General features: G+C 45.0%; 1 protein-coding gene across 1 annotated transcript in view; it reads left to right on the plus strand.

Annotated features, from left to right (window-relative positions):
* Positions 1-5,672, plus strand: part of LOC126209949 (uncharacterized) — a 51,872-nt gene extending 46,200 nt beyond the window's left edge. The window contains exon 3 of the mRNA XM_049939064.1: positions 5,599-5,672. Coding sequence (XP_049795021.1) covers positions 5,599-5,672 — 74 coding nt within the window. The remainder of the gene's footprint in view (positions 1-5,598) is intronic.
* Positions 5,673-20,576: the final 14,904 nt, after the last annotated feature.

A 20,576-nucleotide genomic window follows, 5' to 3' on the forward strand; every position in this document is an offset into this window, starting at 1 on the left:
CACCAGGGTTCAGTATAAACAACAATATAATCAAGTGTAACAAACAATAATGAAGAAGAGAATTATCTGGTTGAACGAGCGATCGTATGGGACAAGGAAATACTGCCATGAGCACATATAATAGATATATAACAGCCAATTAATATAATAGCGATGTTAAAAGATAATAACCGCCAAAATTCAATTTAAGAAATGTGTGTCAACAATGTCGATGTAATAATTGCTAATATTAATGTGGAATCTACAAAAAATAATTAACAGTAGGGAACAAGTGTACAGTGTACTCAAGTCTCTTAACTTCCAACTGGTATGTGTTCATTCTTGTTATTGTATAGTTTTTATATGGCATGGTTACAATGCACACAAATGATAGAATTTACATAAAATGGTTAAGGTTCAGTTACAACTAGAGTGGTTAAAACTAGCGTGGGTTACAACTAGAGTGAGCTAGCGTATACTATCATAACTAAGTGTCCACTATGGTACTATTCCCAGTACCAGTAGTCTTGGTCAGTTAAGATCGTAAACGCACTACTGGTACGTTAGGTGTGTTGCAGACCTACTGGGCGTTACCTCATTTCGATCACTTTGTTTGCGTATGCAGTCAGTCACTAATTAGACTCCCCTAGAAACTGGGAACGTCTAGAAACTAGCGTCTAGAAACTGAGTGAGGATATATAAAGGGCTGCATAAGTTACGGATCATTTTTGTTATGCAAAGTTATCCTTCCGTCTATTACTTCAAATTAAAAAGTATTTACAGTAAAATTGAAATTGTCAATGCTTAGTTCAGATTTTATGCGAAAATTGTTGATTTGTAACGATAAACAGAGGGGTGTTGTAGTAAAAATAATCACACAATACAGATTCAGCATATACATCTACATAGATACTTCGCAGGCCACCGTACAGCGAGTGGTGGAGGGTACCCTGTACTACTACTAGTTATTTCCTTTCCAGTTCCACTCGCAAATGACTTTCTATGTGCCTCCGTATGAGTCCTAATTTTTCGTATCTTATATTCGAGGTGCTTACACGTAGTGTATGTTGGTAGCAGTAGAATCATTCGGCAGTCAGCTTCAAATGCCAGTTCTCTAAATTTCCCCTATAGTGCTCCTCGAAAAGAAAGTCACCTTCCCTCCCAGGATTCCCATTTGAGTTCCCAAAGCATCTCTGTAACACGTATGTGATGTTCGAACCTGTCGGTAACAAATTTAGCAACCCGCCTCTGAATTGTTTCGATGCCATCCTTTAACCCGACTTGGTAGAGATCCCAAAGACTGGAGCAGTACTGAAAAATAGGTCGCACCAGTGTCGTTCATGTTGTTTCCTTTACGGATGAACGAAACTTTCTTAAAATTCTCACAATAAACCAAAATCGTCAAGTCGTCATAACTACCACAGTCCTCAGATGCTCGTTCCATTTCATATCACTTTGCAACGCTGTGCCGAGACATTTAAATGAGGTGAATGTGTCAAGCGGGACACTACTGATGCTGTATCCGAACATTATGGGCTTGTTTTTGCTACTCAGCTGTTGTTGTTGTTGTGGTCTTCAGTCCTGAGACTGGTTTGATGCAGCTCTCCATGCTACTCTATCCTGTGCAAGCTTCTTCATCTTCCAGTACTTACTGCAACCTACATCCTTCTGAATCTGCTTAGTGTATCCATCTCTTGGTCTCCCTCTACGATTTTTACCCTCCACGGTGCCCTCCAATGCTAAATTTGTGATCCCTTGATGCCTCAAAACATGTCATACTAATAGAACCCTTCTTCTAGTCAAGTTGTGCCACAAACTCCTCTTCTCCCCAATCCTATTCAATACCTCCTCATTAGTTACGTGATCTACCCACCTTATCTTCAGCATTTTTCTGTAGCACCACATTTCGAAAGCTTCTATTCTCTTCTTGTCCAAACTGGTTATCGTCCATGTTTCACTTCCATACATGGCTACACTCCATACAAATACTTTCAGAAACGACTTCCTGACACTTAAATCTATACTCGATGTTAACAAATTTCTCTTCTTCAGAAACGATTTCCTTGCCATTCCCAGTCTACATTTTATATCCTCTCTACTTCGACCATCATCAGTTATTTTACTCCCTAAATAGCAAAACTCCTTTACTACTTTAAGTGTCTCATTTCCTAATCTAATCCCCTCAGCACCACCCGATTTAATTTGACTACATTCCATTATCCTCGTTTTGCTTTTGTTGATGCTCATCTTATATCCTCCTTTCAAGACACTGTCCATTCCGTTCAACTTCTCTTCCAAGTCCTTTGCTGTCTCTGACAGAATTACAATGTCATCGGCGAACCTCAAAGTTTTTACTTCTTCTCCATGAATTTTAATACCTACTCCGAATTTTTCTTTTGCTTCCTTTACTGCTTGCTCAATATACAGATTGAATAACATCGGGGAGAGGCTACAACCCTGTCTCACTCCCTTCCCAACCACTGCTTCCCTTTCATGCCCCTCGACTCTTATAACTGCCATCTGGTTTCTGCACAAATTGTAAATAGCCTTTCGCTCCTTGTATTTTACCCCTGCCACCTTCAGAATTTGAATAACTTATATTTTACCACATTTAGAGCTAGTTGCCATTCATCACACCAACTAGAAATTTTTTCTAGACCATCTTGTACCCTCCTACAGTCATCCAGCTTCGACAGCTTATGGTAGACCACAGCATCATCTGCAAACAACTACACACGGCTGGCCATTCTCCCCACCAAACTATTTATCTATATAGAGAACAACAGTGGTCCTATTACACTTCGCTGGGGCACTCCTGATGATACCCTCCTGTGTGACAATCACCCGCCGTCCAGGACTACATACTGGGTTCTTCAGCTTAAGAAATCTTCGAACCATTCACATATCCATGAATCTACTCCATACGCTTGCACATTTGTTAACAGCCTGCAGTGAATCACCGTGTATGATGCTTTCGGGGAATCTACAAATATGGTATCTGCCTCTTCCCCATCATCCATACTTCGCGGTATAACATGTGAGAAAAGGGCAAGAAGAGTTTCGCATGAGCGATACTTTCTAAGACCATGCTGATTCGTGGACACAAGATTTTCTGTTACAAGAAAATTTATTGTATTCGAACAGAAATGTTGAAGGATTCTGCAGCAAATTTCCGCCGGGCGGGATTAGCCGAGCGGTCTCGGCGCTGCAGTCGTGGACTGTGCGGCTGGTCCCGGCGGAGGTTCAAGTCCTCCCTCGGGCATGGCTGTGTGTGTTTGTCCTTAGGATACCTTGTGTTAAGTAGTGTATAAGCTTAGGGACTGATGACCTTAGCAGTTAAGTCCCATACGATTTCACACACATTTGAACATTCTGCAGCAGACTGATGTTAGGGCTATTGGTCTGCAATTTAGCCTTCGTTTATACACGAGTCACCTGGGCTTTCTTCCAGTTGCTTGGGAATCTGCGCTTGGGCGAGAAATTGGTGATAAATTCAAGCTAGGTAAGAGGCCAATGCTGTAACGAACTCTTTGTAAATTCGAATTGGGATTCCATCCGGATCTACTGACTTATTTTCATCCAAATCTTTCAATTGTTTCTGTACACCAGGGATGCTTATTACAATGTCGTCCACACGGGAGGCTGCCTGATTGTCAAACGACGTGTCTTCGTGTGATTATCCTGCGTGAACGATTTCTTGAACGCGAAATTCAAAACTCCTGCTTTCATTTTGCTATCTCCCACTGCCACAACAGGCTGGTCCTCAAGGATTGCTTTAGACCCGCTTAGCGATTTCACATAGGACCAGAACTTTCTCGGGTTCTCTGCCAGATATTTCCTAAGGTATGACAGTGGTAGTTGTTGTAAGCTTCGCGCATGGCTCTCTTCACATACGCACGAATCTCTACTAATCTTTGCTTGTCATTATTTGCGCGTTCTCTTTTGAACCTCTAGAAAATGCAGTTCCCTCAAAAAGATAACATTAAAAAAAACACGCAAACAATAAAGATATAAAACATCGCTTCAATAGTTCGTCGAGCTTCCATAACTCATGTTTCTTTTATTCATAAACCACTTTCGCATTTATCAGTAATAAGAGGAAATTCTTGCCTTTGATCATAATGAAGAACGTTCTACTGAGTACTAAACAACAACAATAATTATACATAATTTTTTAGTTTGTGCATTTAAGCTGTACTTGCATCAAAAGTAATTGTTTGGTTATATAAAGCTCAGAAGTTACGCGATCAACAATTTTTTTTACTTATAAAATGCAATTTATAGCTTTCACGATACAAAATAAACAGTGAACTGGCACTGAACGATGTGCGCCTCAAGTTATGTGCAAAATGAACAAACAAACAAAGCTAATTTTTCGGTTCCCCTGTATCTCTCACACACATTCATTTATGTTTCTTTCCCCATCAATGCCACCAACACCACCGGTAATCCTACCATTTACTATATCATTTATGTAGTTTACCAAAACTACTGAACCGTAGGTTTGGTACAGCGCAGCTCTAGATCGCTAATGACTGTTCCTAAAGCTCACACCGTTATACAGGGTGTTACAAAAAGGTACGGCCAAACTTTCAGGAAACATTCCTCACACACAAATAAAGAAAAGATGTTATGTGGACATGTGTCCGGAAACGCTTAATTTCCATGTCAGAGCTCATTTTAGTTTCATCCACCTACACTCAATGAAGCACGTTATCATGATTTCATACGGGATACTCTACCTATGCTGCTAGAACATGTGCCTTTACACGTAAGACACAACATGTGGTTCATGCACGATGGAGCTCCTGCACATTTCAGTCGAAGTGTTCGTACGCTTCTCAATAACACATTCGGTGACCGACGGATTGGTAGAGGCGGACCAATTCCATGGCCTCCACGCTCTCCTGACCTCAACCCTCTTGACTTGTCTACGCAACCCCGGTACCAAATGTAGAGACTCTTCGTGCTCGTATTGTGGACGGCTGTGATACAATACGCCATTCTCCAGGGCTGCATCAGCGCATCAGGGATTCCATGCGGCGGAGGGTGGACGCATGTATCCTCGCTAACGGACATTTTGAACATTTCCTGCAACAAAGTGTTTGAATTATAGCTGGTACGATCTGCTGCTGTGTGTTTCCATTCCACGATTAATGTGAATTGAAGAGAAGTAATAAAATGAGCTCTAACATGGAAAGTAAGCGTTTCCGGACCCATGTCCACATAACATATTTTCTTTCTTTGTGTGTGAGGAATGTTTCCTGAAAGTTTGGCCGTACCTTTTTGTAACACCCTGTATAGGAAGGGAGACCCGTATCCAGTCCTCCCGCATCCAGTCCTCAGATCTGCGAGCGACTTCAGCTGTGGAGACTGGGTGGCGAACTTCTGGCATTTTTATCAGGCGGCCCGAGTGCGTACATTTCGCGCTCTGTTAATTCAGCTCCTTACATCCTCCGGTCGCCGAGATAGTCCACAGTGGTGGCCCCGTCTCATTTCCATAAGCAAAGTTGGCACCCAGGCGCTCCTTACCCCTCTCCTCCCCCCCCCCCCTCCTTCACCCACACACAGAGAGCGAGGCGCGAATTACTTGCGCTGATAGGGGTGCTGCTTGCTCAGGACCCGCCGCCCCCACCGCCCCCGCCGCCCCCCGTCTTATCGAATGTGCAAACACCGCGTGCCTAGCAGCCTAGCCGGGGCTACGGCTGCCCGGACGGCCACGTGCTGTTTGCGCTGCCGTAGCGCGCCTTTGCTCGGCAAACACTGCCGTGGGAGAAACGCAGTGGCCACACACGCCCGCCACCGCCAAAGACTACGGTAGCTAGGGTAAGTGAACAGCAGCGGCCCGATTTCCAAGGGAATCCCAGCTCGAATCACGAGTTACACTTACACATGACAATACATATTAGCATTAACTGCCAGACATTTAGTTTTTACATACTCGCCAGAAATACCGGTGATCAAAAACTCAGTATATATTTGAAAACTTAATAAACCACGGAATAATGTAGATAAAGAGGTAAAAATTGACACACATGTTTGGAATGACATGGGGTTTTATTACAACAACAAAAAAAAGTTCACAAAATGTCCGACAGATGGCGCTGGACAGCAAAACGTCACTACCCTCCGATGCTATCCGTACAAAATCCATCGGCATCATGAACTGTTACCTGGCAATTTAGTGAAGCGAAGGGCAATTGCGGTGTGGGCGTTTCAAAAGATGGCGGAAGATGACGATTGGTTGCGTAATGTGTTGTGGACCAACGAAGCTCATTTCACGCTCCGGGGGTCTGTCAACGCCAAAAACTGCAGAATTTCGGCTACCGAAAATCCTAGAACTCCACTGCACGACGAGAAAGTCACGGTATGGGTTGGATTTACCACATCTACCGTTATCGGGCCTTTTTCTTCGAGGAAATGCGTGATTCTGGTTTTGTAACTGCTACCGTGACGGGTGAGAGGTACGCTGATATGTTACAGAATCGCATCATCCCCAGCCTGGCTGATAAACACCTGCTGGAACGTACGATGTCTACGCAGGATGGCGCTCCACCCCATATTGCTAGACACGTGAAACATCTCTTGTACGCGTCGTTTGGTGATGATCGTGTGCCCAGCCGCCACTTTCGTCATGCTTGGCCTCCCAGGTCCCCAGACCTCAGTCCGTGTGATTATTGGCTTTGGGGTTACCTGAAGTCGCAAGTGTATCGTGATCGACCGACGTCTCTAGGGATGCTGAAAGACAACATCCGACGCCAATGCCTCACCATAACTCCGGACATGCTTTACAGTGCTGTTCACAACATTATTCCTCGACTACAGCTATTGTTGAGGAATGATGGTGGACATATTGAGCATTTCCTGTAAAGAACATCATCTTTGCTTTGTCTTACTTTGTTATGCTAATTATTGCTATTCTGATGAGATGAAGCGCCATCTGTCGGACATGTTTTAAACTTTTGTATTTTTTTTTTGTTCTAATGAAACCCCATGTCATTTCAAGCATGTGTGTCAATTTGTACGTCTCTACCTACATTATTCCGTGATTTATTCAGTTTTCAAATTTATACTGACTTTTTGATCACCCGGTACACAGAGAACTTCCAAACTTCCAAACGTTGACAGAAAACTTGTACCAATTCACACACACACACACGCACACACACACACACACACACACATAGCACAGTGATATTATTTCTGACCACCACGTTCGACGACAACGCGCTATAATCACTGACAGACGCCAGGTGGCAGCAGTAGCACTGGAAGATACATAAAGCACGTCGAGGGGACGCGGAGTGAGTATACGCCCCTCGATGCCTACCAACTTGGGACTGCATGGGCGGGATAGCCAATAGGGAGCAACGGTGACTTCCCTGGGGTTCGCTTTGGACAAACACTTCTTTCTCCATAAACATATTGCCTCACTCTCAGCAACAAAGCTTTTGGTATTGCCAAGAACCTCCTCCCTTTTTTGAAGAGAACTGACATCAGTACCACAGCAAAGCTTCGGTAACGCACTGAAGAGCGAAAGAAACTGATACACTTGCCTAATATCGTGTAGGGCCCTCGCTACAACACAGAAGAGCCGCAACACGACGTTGCATAGGGTCGACTGCTGTCTGAAGCAGTGCTGGAAGGAAATGACAACATGAATCCTAAGACTATGAGGGGGCACAGATCTCTTCTGAACAGCACATTGCAAGGTATCCCAGTTATGCTCAATAATTTTCTTGTCTGGGGAGTTTGGTGGTCAGCGGAAGTGTTAAAACTCAGAAGAGTTTTCCTGGATCCACTCTGCAGCAATTCTGGACGTGTGGAGTGTCGCATTGTCGTGCTGGAATTGTCCAAGTCCGTCGGAATGCACAATGGACAGGAATGGATGCAGGTGATCAGACAGGAATGCTTACGTACGTGTCACCTATCATAGTCTATCTAGACCAGGGCTTCACAACATACGTGCTCGCGGAGCAAGCTGTGAGCAGCAAGGCGCGAGCACGGAGCAGCGCGAGCACGCTACCCCCACTACCGGACCAGAGCGGAGAGTGGGGAGAGTCACGTGGGGCACACTACAGCTGCCGCCAGTCAATGTAAATCCGCGGCCACCTGCAGGGACATCACTCACGAATTATTACTGCGACAAATGAAACAAATAAAGGAGAATGTGCACATGCCACATAATTTTATTAGCTTAGTGTATGCCTCTAAATTCGCATTAATTGGTGAACTGTTACACAATAAAAGGTGTCACTGAAGTGTGGGATTCTCGGTTATCTTGTACTTTTTGCCCTTTACAATTGTGTCTATGTTCGGAGTAATTGTTCTTGTGCATTTTAGGCGCAGCGTGCAGTTTAAATTTCGATCAGACAATGCGTTTCTCAGGCGCGTCTTGTTACATTTCATTGGAGAGAACAGTTGTTCACTAACATATGTGGAACCAAACATTGATATTATTGTAGCCGCCAGTTTGTGCAAACGAGGAAATCTATCCTGAGGGAAGTGTCTGTAGAATTCCAAAATGTTTTTCGTGTTCTGAAATTTTGTCTCTGTATTCTCTGTCACACTGCATGTCAATAATTTCTTGCTGCAGCTCAGGACGAATCTCTTAAATATTCGCTGAATATGAAGAGAACAGATCAAAATCACTGTCTAGTGCTGTCAGATCTTGAAAGCGCTGATCAACTAAACTATGTGAATAACGTTCACAGTCTTTTTGAACATCTTGCATGGATGATAATTTAGGAAAATGAGCTAGGTTTCCTTTTTCCAGCTGACTCACCCAAAGTGTCAATTTCATTTTAAAAGCTCGTATTCGATCTATGAAATGAGTAATTAGCAGATCTTTACCTTGTAGTAAAATGTTCCAAGCATTCAGATGGCTAGTTAAATCTGCTAAGAACGCGAGATCACATTCAAACGTGCGCGCGCATTTCCCCTCCCACCCCTCCCTACCCTACTCCGCGACCTTGCACCTGCTCGTGAGCACGTGCCTGAGCAGACGCGAGTACTCGCGCTCAAAACTGGCCAGTTGTTAAGCCCTGATCTAGACGTATTAGGGTCCCATACCACTCCAGCTGCACAATCCCCACACCATTACAGAACCTACACTAGCTTGAACAGTCCCCTGCTGACACGCAGGGTCCATGGATTCATGAGGTTGTCTCCATCCACTCGATACGATTTGAGACGAGACGCGTCCAATTGGGCAACACGTTTCCAATCATCAGCAGTCTTGTTGAAGGGTCCAGGCGAAGTGCAAAGCTTTGTGTCGTGCGGTCATCAAGGGAACACAAGTGCGCTCCAAAAGCCCATATCGATGTTGTTTCGTTGAATGGTTCACGTGCTGACACTTCCTGATGGTCCGGCACTGAAATCTAGAGCAATTTACGGAAAGGTTGCACTTTTGTCACGTAGAAAGATTCTCCTCAGTCGTCGTTGAGCCCGTTTTTGTAGGATCTTTTTCCAGACGCGGCGATGTCGGAGACTTGATGTTTTACCGGATTCCTGATATCCACAGTACACTCGTGAAATGATCGTAGGAGAAAATCTCCGCTTCATCGCTCGTGCGTCGACTATAACACCACGTTCAAATTCACTTAAATCTTGATAGCCTGCCATTGCAGCAACTGTTCAAATGGCTCTGAGCACTATGGGACTCAACTGCTGAGGTCATTAGTCCCCCAGAACTTAGAACTAGTTAAACCTAACTAACCTAAGGACATCACAAACATCCATGCCCGAGGCAGGATTCGAACCTGCGACCGTAGCGGTCTTGCGGTTCCAGACTGCAGCGCCTTTAACCGCACGGCCACTTCGGCCGGCTGCAGCAACTGTTGAACGACTGACCGCTCAGATGAACCAATGGGCTACCAACAGAGTCCCCTCAATGACGCTTCAGCGAATTACTAAATATGCAGCATCCAATCGCAAAATCATGTTTTATTTATTCACTTTTGCAAATAGATTTCAACTGATTAACAGCCATCATCGGTGCTTTCAACCAATATGTGCCCTGAGTAGTAATACTGTCTTAAGCAGAGGTCAAACCGCACTAGCGGTGAAAATGAGAAGGTACTTGCTTATCTTCTGGTTCTTGCAGTCTATGAGTCTGAGGATGTTCGTATAAAAGCGAACAGATAAGGAAGGAGAGACAGTAATGCGTTTGTGCTGAGGAGGGGACGATACCGAATTTGTAAAAAAGAGTTCTGAGGGTGACTTAGGTCCGCTGATGTAAGAGGGAAGATTAGCTCTGAGTGTCGGGTCTGTAGAGAGAACAGGTTGACGGTGCTTTCCTAGGATTGGGGAACATTGCTGTATATAGACACTGTAGGGATATGATATGTTTTTCGCATGCTGTAGAGATATACTGGATAAGTGCACTGTTTTGTGTCAAATGTGTATATACTGTATTGTGAAGTTAATGTGGTTTACATTGTGTAGCGTTTGTATATACTGCACTGTAAAGTTAATATTGATTATGTTATGTCACGAGTAGAGAGGAAATAGTAAGGACGGTAGAGATATTTCCAGAGTAACAGCGGTCAAGAGAGTGTATTTCCGCTACTTAGCTCATTGTGGAATGTCAATCGAATGATACCGCGATCGTAAGATTTAACTGTATAAGTATAATGAGATCAATGACTTCGGTATTCGAGAGCGTGAATATAATGTTTTGGTCTGATTGTTTCTAGTTATTCAGTGTTTTAAAGGATGCTGTACTTAGAAGAAAAAAATTGGTGTGTTCTTGTAGTCTATGAGTCTGGATAAGTTTGTAGAAAAAAGCGAGCAGGCAAGGAAGAAGAAGAGAGAGTAACGCATTTGTGTTGAGGGGAAGCGATCGCCGAATTTGTGGAACAGTTCTGAGAGGGACTTCCGTCCGTTGATGCAGAAGGGCTGATTACCGCTGAGTGTGGCGTGTGTAGAAAGAAAGAGCAGGTTCACAGTGCTTCCTTAGGAATTGAGAGAACTGGGGCATGTAGTGGGTATTGTAAAGTTAATTTGGCTTACATTGTGTAGGGTTTGTATATAATGGATTGTAAAGTTACTATTGTTTATGTTATGGGGTGAGTAGAGGGATGACCGTATGTGTGTGTGTGTGTGTGTGTGTGTGTGTGTGTGTGTGTGTGTGTGTGTGTGTGTGTAGATTGAGAGGGGCTGTGGAGGTAATTTAGCACAGGAAGCATCAGAAAGAAAAGGATGGTACTTCGATAACGGGTCCTTAGGAAATTAGGCCAGTAAATTCGATAAGAAGGAATAAAAATGATTAATCGGTTGTGCTGGGATATAGGAGGGTTGAGAACATTTGCGTATGTTGAGAGCTGGAAAGGCAGGAGGTGGGGAGCGCATTCAGTATTATTTTGGTGAACAAGTTCTTTCAGGGTAAGAATTTTAATTTACAAATAAGCTTAGAAAACACGAAAGCGAGCGTTAACTATTTTTGGGGGTGCTATACCATTTCGGAGAGGTTGACTGGGCTGTTATTTTTTTTTCTTTTTAAATTTTCAAATGATCGTTTTAGATTGAGAGGGGAGAGAAGCGCTGGGATGTGTGCGGACGGAGTGTGTGTGAACTCGCTCTCGGCTGTTCTGACAACAGACGTGAAGGTGGAGATGTGTCGCATATAGGCCGGCAAGCAATGGCATGCGGCCTTAACATGTGTGTTGGACCGCACTGAGTTAGGACGGTGACAGACGACTAGCGTGGCCTGGCTTGGATAGTCATGTTCGGCGTGTAGGTGATATGAATTTCTCAGGGGTTGGGTGTGAATGAGGCTGTCATCAAGTCATGTTTGAAGGGTCGAACAGAGGCCTTTGAGCGAACTGAGAGCTGTCGGACGTTTGACTTAATGTGGGACAGGTTGATTGCGCGCGTCTGTTGAGTTAGTTTGCTGTGCGTTATTTGGACAGATTACGAGTACTGATGGTGTTTACAGTTATGCATTATTTAGGAGCAGTTTGATATTGTGCACTGAAATTAGGAGCTGTCTGCGTGTCCGCCGACTATGCAACATGACACGAGGTATATCAGGACGAGTGTTTTTTGTATGAGAGTGATAGGTATACTCGATGCGTAAATAAAATGTACGTTAAGTATTTGTGGGACGATATAGAATATGAGAGAGTTCGAGTTGGTTGTTATTTTTTCTACTTGGAGGGTTTGTTAGATCGAACTGCTGAGGTATCTACGAGAGCGCGAGGGATATGACTGCAGCATATCTCCGTCTCTCAGCGGTTAACTAAAGATGGGGCGAGCAATGTTCTCGGCTTAGGTACTGGGGGTGTGCGGTGGCCATGTGCTAGACCGTGTGGATTGAACAACAGTATTAGGGTCATAGTTTAGCTAGAATATTTATACAGGAGTATGTCCGACGCTAGTATAAAGGTCACTGTGATGTGGGCGGTCTCGCGCTCGTGGTGTGTGGGAGAGGCAAAGCAGACGATTTTGAATAATCACAGGTGACTTAGGTTAGTGACTTCGTTTGCCACAATTTTCTTGTGTTTGGTAGCGAAACACGAACTGACAATCAGAATTGAAGCTTGGGTTATTTCTATAGACAGAATGTGATATAAGTCAATGTGGGTTAGTACACGTTAGTAAACGGAAGCAAGCATTAGTACATGTTAGCCAACGAACATGGGTCGGTAAAAGGACTTAGTGGTCGGTAGGGACTAACTATTTCATTTCAAGTCCAGTTGGATGTGGCAGTGGCGAAAATTGATTCCAAGTCTAGGTGGACGTGACAGTTTTCCGCATCGTTGTTGTGGTCTTCAGTCCTGAGACTGGTTTAATGCAGCTCTCCATGCTACTCTATCCTGTGCAAGCTTCTTCATCTCCCAGTACCTACTGCAACCTACATCCTTCTGAATCTGCTTAGTGTATTCATCTCTTGGTCTCCCTCTACGATTTTTACCCTCCACGCTGCCCTCCAATGCTAAATTTGTGATCCCTTGATGCCTCAAAACATGTCCTACCCACCGATCCCTTCTTCTAGTCAAGTTGTGCCACAAACTTCTCTTCTCCCCAATCCTATTCAATACCTCCTCATTAGTTACGTGATCTACCCACGTTATCTTCAGCATTCTTCTGTAGCACCACATTTCGAAAGCTTCTATTCTCTTCTTGTCCAAAATAGTTATCGTCCATGTTTCACTTCCATACATGGTACACTCCATACAAATACTTTCAGAAACGACTTCCTGACACTTACATCTATACTCGATGTTAACAAATTTCTCTTCTTGAGAAACGCTTTCCTTGCCATTGCCAGTCTACATTTTATATCCTCTCTACTTCGACCATCATCAGTTATTTTACTCCCTACATAGCAAAACTCCTTTACTACTTTAAGTGTCTCATTTCCTAATCTAATTCCCTCAGCATCACCCGACTTAATTTGACTACATTCCATTATCCTCGTTTTGCTTTTGTTGATGTTCATCTTATATCCTCCCTTCAAGACACCATCCATTCCGTTCAACTGCTCTTCCAAGTCCTTTGCTGTCTCTGACAGAATTACAATGTCATCGGCGAACCTCAAAGTTTTTACTTCTTGTCCATGAATTTTAATACCTACTCCGAATTTTTCTTTTGTTTCCTTCACTGCTTGCTCAATGTACAGATTGAATAACATCGGGGAGAGGCTACAACTCTGTCTCACTCCCTTCCCAACCACTGCTTCCCTTTCATGCCCCTCGACTCTTATAACTGCCATCTGGTTTCTGTACAAATTGTAAATAGCCTTTCGCTCCCTGTAGTTTACCCCTGCCAGCTTCAGAATTTGAAAGAGAGTATTCCAGTTAACATTGTCAAAAGCTTTCTCTAAGTCTACAAATGCTAGAAACGTAGGTTTGCCTTTCCTTAATCTTTCTTCTAAGATAAGTCGTAAGGTCAGTATTGCCTCACGTGTTCCAACATTTCTACGGAATCCAAACTGATCTTCCCCGAGGTCGGCTTCTACCAGTTTTTCCATTCGTCTGTAAAGAATTCGCGTTAGTATTTTGCAGCTGTGACTTATTAAACTGATAGTTCGGTAATTTTCACATCTGTCAACACCTGCTTTCTTTGGGATTGGAATTATTATATTCTTCTTGAAGTCTGAGGGTATTTCGCCTGTCTCATACATCGTGCTCACCAGATGGTAGAGTTTTGTCATGACTGGCTCTCCCGAGGCCATCAGTAGTTCTAATGGAATGTTGTCTACTCCCGGGGCCTTGTTTGGACTCAGGTCTTTCAGTGCTCTGTCAAACTCTTCACGCAGTATCTTCCATTTCGTCTTCATCTACATCCTCTTCCATTTCCATAATATTGTCCTCAAGTACATCGCCCTTGTATAAACCCTCTATATACTCCTTCCACCTTTCTGCCTTCCCTTCTTTCCGCATCAGAGAGGTTAATTAATTGATCAGATTAATTAAATAGTCATGCGGACTTTGTTACATTCACTTGCGGAGGTACTAAGCTAGTTGCGCACGATGGCTCATGTGTACGGACATGTGTTTTCGCCAAGATCCTGGATTAGATAATCGAAGCATGTGGGCTGAATAATGACAATCAGGTGATTAGTTAACTTAGTGAGAGCGTTCTAAGTCTGACAGAGCCACGTGGTCTATCGCGCGTTGTGACGTCAAGGAAGTTTCCAACTCGGTAGAAAAAACATTCCGTTCACCAGAGACGTGTATGAAGAGGTTGAGCGCTGGTGGCTTAGTTTCAAACAACTTTCTTAGGTTGGTGGCGGAAGCGCAAGTGAGCTTTGTTTACTGGCAGATTTCAGACTTGGCGCTGGTTCCTCGGAGGAGGCGGGGGTAGTGGTCTGGTCCTCGAAAAGTAGTTGAAATTAATGGAGTTGAACACGTTTGGATATGTATATGAAATTGTAAATGGAATTATTTAATATAGCGGGGTGGTGAGAGTGAATTAGCTAGCGTTCTCGCAACGAGCAAATGCGCTGTTATACGGTCATGGTGGATTCCACTGTCGGTCAAACTCTGGCGTCAAACGTATCCTTTGTACGGCACGCGGTCGACAGGAAACATCGTATCCGGTGTTAAGTGCTCGCGAGCACGGTCGACCGTTTGTGGCGGGCCCCTCAGGTGCCGAAGTCTACCTGGCACGCTGGCCGTGTCGGTGTGCTTGACGTCAGCGCAACATCTCACCGCGAGTAATAGTCGCTGGAGATCTGAACGCAAAACACCCAGAATGGAATTCACGTATACGAAATCCCAACGGCAAAAAACTGTACGAACATTCACTTGGCAGAAACTACATTATACTAGCGCCGACTGAACCGACGCACATTCCCTATCAGAGGGGACTCAGGCCAGACGTGATAGACATGGCCCTCATCAAGGGCATTACAACGACACTCAACGTTGCCGTTGAAAACGATCTGCCCTCAAACCACCAACCTGTAATACTATACATTGAGGAAACACTGCAGCACATGGAACAACGCAAGATGTTGGACTACGGGCGTGCGAATTGGACAAGGTTCAAGCAAACGCTCGATAGCCACATCCCACCTATACACGAAATTAATGAAACAGCACAAATTGACGAGGCAGTAGAAACCCTCACTAACGCCGTCCAGGACGCAATGGCAGGCACCATACCTGATCGCACCCCACAACAACGCAGTGCGGCCCTGCCCCAGGAAATCCTGGGCCTAATCTCAGTGAGGAATCGCCTCAGGAGACAATGGCAGCGCACCAGGCGTCCGTACTTCAAACGGCACATTAACAGACTACAGGGCATCATACATGATAAAATACAAACACATAGAACACAACAGTGGAACCAAAAACTCGAAGGGCTGGACACCACACGACCTGGCGTGTGGCAACTAGCCCGACACTTCACCAGGGAGAAAATATACACCCCAACGCTTCAAGGGCCCGACGGACCTGCATACTCAGCGGAAGAGAAAGCAGAACTAATGGCCCGAACACTCGCAGCGTCATTCACACCGAACCTGGTACCATCAGATCCAGTGTTCACACTTGCTACTGACCAAGAGGTTACACGCATTCTAGCCCAATCATCGCGCGACGACATTCGACATGCTAGCACAGCCGAAGTCTCCTGGGCTATAATGCATTCCGCCGCTAGGAAAGCCCCTGGTCATGATGGCATTCAAAACCGTGTCATCCAGGAGTTCACGGATAAAGCAACTGAGTACCTAACACACATAACGAATGCCATACTAAAACACCAACACTTCCCCGCCTTTTGGAAGACGGCCAAGGTCCTGATGTTCAGGAAGCCGGGGAAAGACCACAGCCTCCCACAAAATTACCGACCCATCAGCCTTCTGAGCTCGCTCAGTAAGATTGTTGAGAAGGTGATTCTCAAACGCATCACTAGGCACTGCATAACAAATGACATCCTGAGACCGGAGCAATTCCGCTTCAGGAATCACCACTCCACAACACAACAACTCCTACGGGTCGTTGAACATATAACACATGGTTTCAACATAAACAAAGCTACAGGGGCAGTGTTCCTGGACATCGAAAAGGCTTTCGACCGTCTATGGCACAACGGCCTCATCCGCAAACTCAGCGACGCGGGATTCCCCGACGGGCTGCTGCGTCTAATACACTCATACCTCACAGACAGGAGTTTCAACACTGATGTGCAGGGAAAACAATCAACACGATACGGTATACACGCGGGAGTACCCCAGGGAAGCATCCTAGGGCCCCTACTGTTTAACCTCTACATAAACGATCTCCCAACCACACACAACACAATGATGGCAATCTACGCGGATGACACAGCCATCCTTCCGCAAGATTGGAAACCATCAAACATTACGTCACGCCTACAGACTGCACTCAGAGTGGCCGAGCCTTGGTTGGAGAAATGGCGTGTTAGAGTAAACGTCGACAAGTGCGAAGCCGTTCTGTTCACTAGAAGACCGAAGCAACTGCGCAAACACCGTTACTGCAGACCAATAACCCTACATGCACGTCCAATACGTTTCCGCGAGAAAGTCAAATACCTCGGTGTCTGGCTGGACCGGAAATTACTCTGGGGGAACCACATACAACACATGACCAACCGAGCTAGCGCGAGGCTCAAACAGCTCTATCCTATGCTCAACAGGCGTAGCACACTGAACAGAAGGGTGTCGAGGTCCATGTACATGACACTTATCCGACCCCTGATGACGTACGCAGCTCCTGTCTGGGGATACGCTGCGCCTACACGCCTGCGCCGTCTGCAGCTCATACAAAACAAAGTACTCAAAATCATAAGCAATGCTCCACGATACACACGCATCGCGGACCTTCACCGGGAATACCGACTTGAGACTCTCACGGAGGTAATCCACAAACTCACCACAAGACTATACAGAAACTCCAGACATTCGCAGAACCCGTTTATTCTGAATCTGGGGAACTACGACCATAACCATAGATGGAAACATAAAAGACCAAAAGACATACTTGTAAGGGCATAACATCTATGGCCAAGCATACGCAAACATAACGGCACAGGCGAGCCCCTGTTAATCAGACGCTATTACTGGATATCCAGCTGAAATACACTGCCGAATAACTGGCACCACACAGGGAAGCCGTACCGTACACCGCATGCAAACAAGCTCCACACATCCCCCACACAGTGAGACGATCTATGGCCGATCTCCCACTACTGTATAACGATCTTGAATGTTCCAGGAATGTAGCAGCTGCAGCCACTGGGATACATCGCCATCGCTTGTCACGGTAATGATGCATGATACCCATACTAACAAATCCAACCTTGCATGAGCTATCGCAGCTAGTAAGCCACTACTGCTCTTACTACCCATCCCACTGTCGCAGAGGTTTTTTTCCCACGGCACGAGCCATGGCACTTTTTTCCCTCTGCTCTTCAAATCGCTACCCTCACTCGCGTTTCGTCCACTATCTATCACCTGATGGACCGTGTTAATGCGTAGCCTTACCCAGACGCACGGACAACATCACAGCCCAGCATCCTGTGATCCACTTACTAGATAACTAACATGTTTTACGGAGGTGACAGTAGAACTTTTGGTTTGGTCACCACGTTGGTGCGGGCGTGGAGGGGCCCCATCTCTTATTTAAAAAAGCGGGCGAGGGGCTGGGCTCAGCCGGCCGCGCGTACATCAGCTGCGCTGTGGAGTTTCGCTTTGTGAGCATGGAGAAGTCAGTTGGGCCACACCTGCATGACTGTTGTGTCTGAAATGAAGAGTCATTTTCCAGGTATTTACAGGAGGCTATGTCCGTCGCGTGTATGGAGGGTGTGTGACGTAAGCGGGGCGGAGACAATTAGCGGGCGTTCTAGTGTGGTCCAAAGGTGCTGTTATATAGTCATGGCGGATTCCACTGTCGAGCAAACTTTGCCGCCAAAAGTGTAGCACTGCGTTCTCGCTCGCACAGGGACACGTGGCGAACGGCTGTGTGAGGTCGGCATCGACAGGTTTGAACGTGGTGCCGGAAGTGTTGCAGTGAAACGGCCGACCGTTGTGTGATTCAGCTCCGAAGGAGACAATTTTGGCGGGAAACGTGTGGAGGGGACGAATGCACGTGGTGAGTGGACAAGGGGCCGCTGTGACGTCAATCTCGACAAGTTCCAGCGTGTCCAGCGAAAACATGTTTACGACGTCGGAGCGATCGCTGGGCTCGCCCCCCGCGCTAGTGGTCGGCCGCCTCACGTGACAGGCGTAGGCAGTGTCTCTGCGCGCTGGCCAGGGGGTGGCGAGGATTTGAACTAATTCAGTTGGAGCGCGGACGTCGGGTGACTGCACTGCGATGTCAAAGATTTGTGTGCTGACTGTGTTGGAGAACAAGTGATGACCGTACTGCTTGAAGTAAAGTCTTCAGTCCCTTCCCCCCTGCAAAATCAAAGGACGTGAACTACGTTACTATAAGTGCAGTTTATTATTTGACGCAATTATGATAGGCTACCAGTGAAAAAAAAAAGATAAGTGATGGAGAAAGCTCTTACATGTGATCAATTATGGTGTTGGGGATTTGAACTTGTGATAGATTTTTGTTATGGATGTAAGGAGAATGGCTTTCTCACCAAGCAAATCAGACATCTTGAATAAAGCCGATCTCTGGGAAGATCATTTGGATTCCGCAGAAACATTGGAACACGTGAGGCAATACTGACCTTACGACTTATCTTAGAAGAAAGATTAAGGAAAGGCAAACCTACTTTTCTAGCATTTGTAGAGTTAGAGAAAACTTTTGGCAATGTTTACTGTAATACTCTCTTTCAAATTCTGAAGGTGGTATGGGTCAAATGCAGGGAGCGAAAGGCTATTTTCAATTTGTACAAAAACCAGACGGCAGTTATAAGAGTCGAGGGGCACGAAAGGGGGGCAGTGGTCGAGAAAGGAGTGAGACAGGGTTGTAGCCTCTCCCAGATGTTATTCAATCTATATTGAGCAAGCAGTAAAGGAAAAAAAAGAAATATTTAGAGTAGGAATTAAAATCCATGGAGGAGAAATAAAAACTTTGAGGTTTGCCGACGGCATTGTAATTCTGCAGAGACAGCAGAGCAGTTGCATGGAATGGACAGTCTTGAACAGAGGTTATAAGATGAACATCAACAAAAGCAAAACGATGATAATGGAATGTAGTCGAATTAAATCAGGTGATGCTGAGGAAATTAGGTTAGGAAATAAGACACGTAAAGTAGTAGATGAGTTTTGCTATTTTGGGAACAAAATAACTGGTAATAGTCGAAGTAGAGAGGATATAAAATGTAGACTGGCTAGGGTAAGGAAAGCGTTTCTGAAGAAGAGAAATTTGTCAACATAGAGTATAGATTTAAGTGTCAGCAAGTCTTTTCTGAAAGTATTTGTGTGGACTGTAGCCGTGCATGGAAGTGAAACATGGACGATAAATAGTTTGGACAAGAAGAGAAGCTTTCGAAATATGATGCTACAGAAGAATGGTGAAAATTAGATGGGGAGATCACGTAACTAACGAGGAGGTACTGAATATAATTGAGGAGAAGAGAAATTTGTGTCACAACTTGACTAGAAGAAGGGATCGGTTGGTAGGCACGTTCTGGGGCATCAAGGAATCACCAAGTTGGTATTGGAGGGAAGCGCGGAGGGTAAAAATCGTAGAGGGAGACCAAAAAGTGACTGCACTAAGCAGATTCAGAGATATGTGATTGCAGTACTTATTTGGAGATGAAGAAGCTTGCACAGGATAGAGTAGCATGGAGAGCTCCATCAAACCAGTCTCTGGACTGAAGACTACAACAACAACAACAACAACAAGGGTCCTTTCATCCTGTGCCTTGTTCCCGTCAGTGTTTTGAATGCTTCGATTTTCGTAGGTTCCGGTTTTGCTACATTGCATATTTCACTACCATGCAATCCGGTGATACAAACGTATATTCTCTGATATTTGTTTCACAAAATAAGGCCTATGCTTGATACTAATAGAAATCTCATGGCCAGGAAGGCCCTTTTAGCCAGTTGCAGTCTTCTTTTTATGTCCTTCTTGATCCGTCTATTAAGGGTTACTTTGCTGCCCAGGTAGCACAGTTTCTTAACTCCGTGTAGTTTGTGGTCCTCAATTCTGATGTTAAAGTTGCTCACT

The sequence above is a fragment of the Schistocerca nitens genome, chromosome 10 (genome assembly GCF_023898315.1).
Source record: "Schistocerca nitens isolate TAMUIC-IGC-003100 chromosome 10, iqSchNite1.1, whole genome shotgun sequence".
Taxonomy (NCBI): Eukaryota; Metazoa; Arthropoda; class Insecta; order Orthoptera; family Acrididae; genus Schistocerca; species Schistocerca nitens.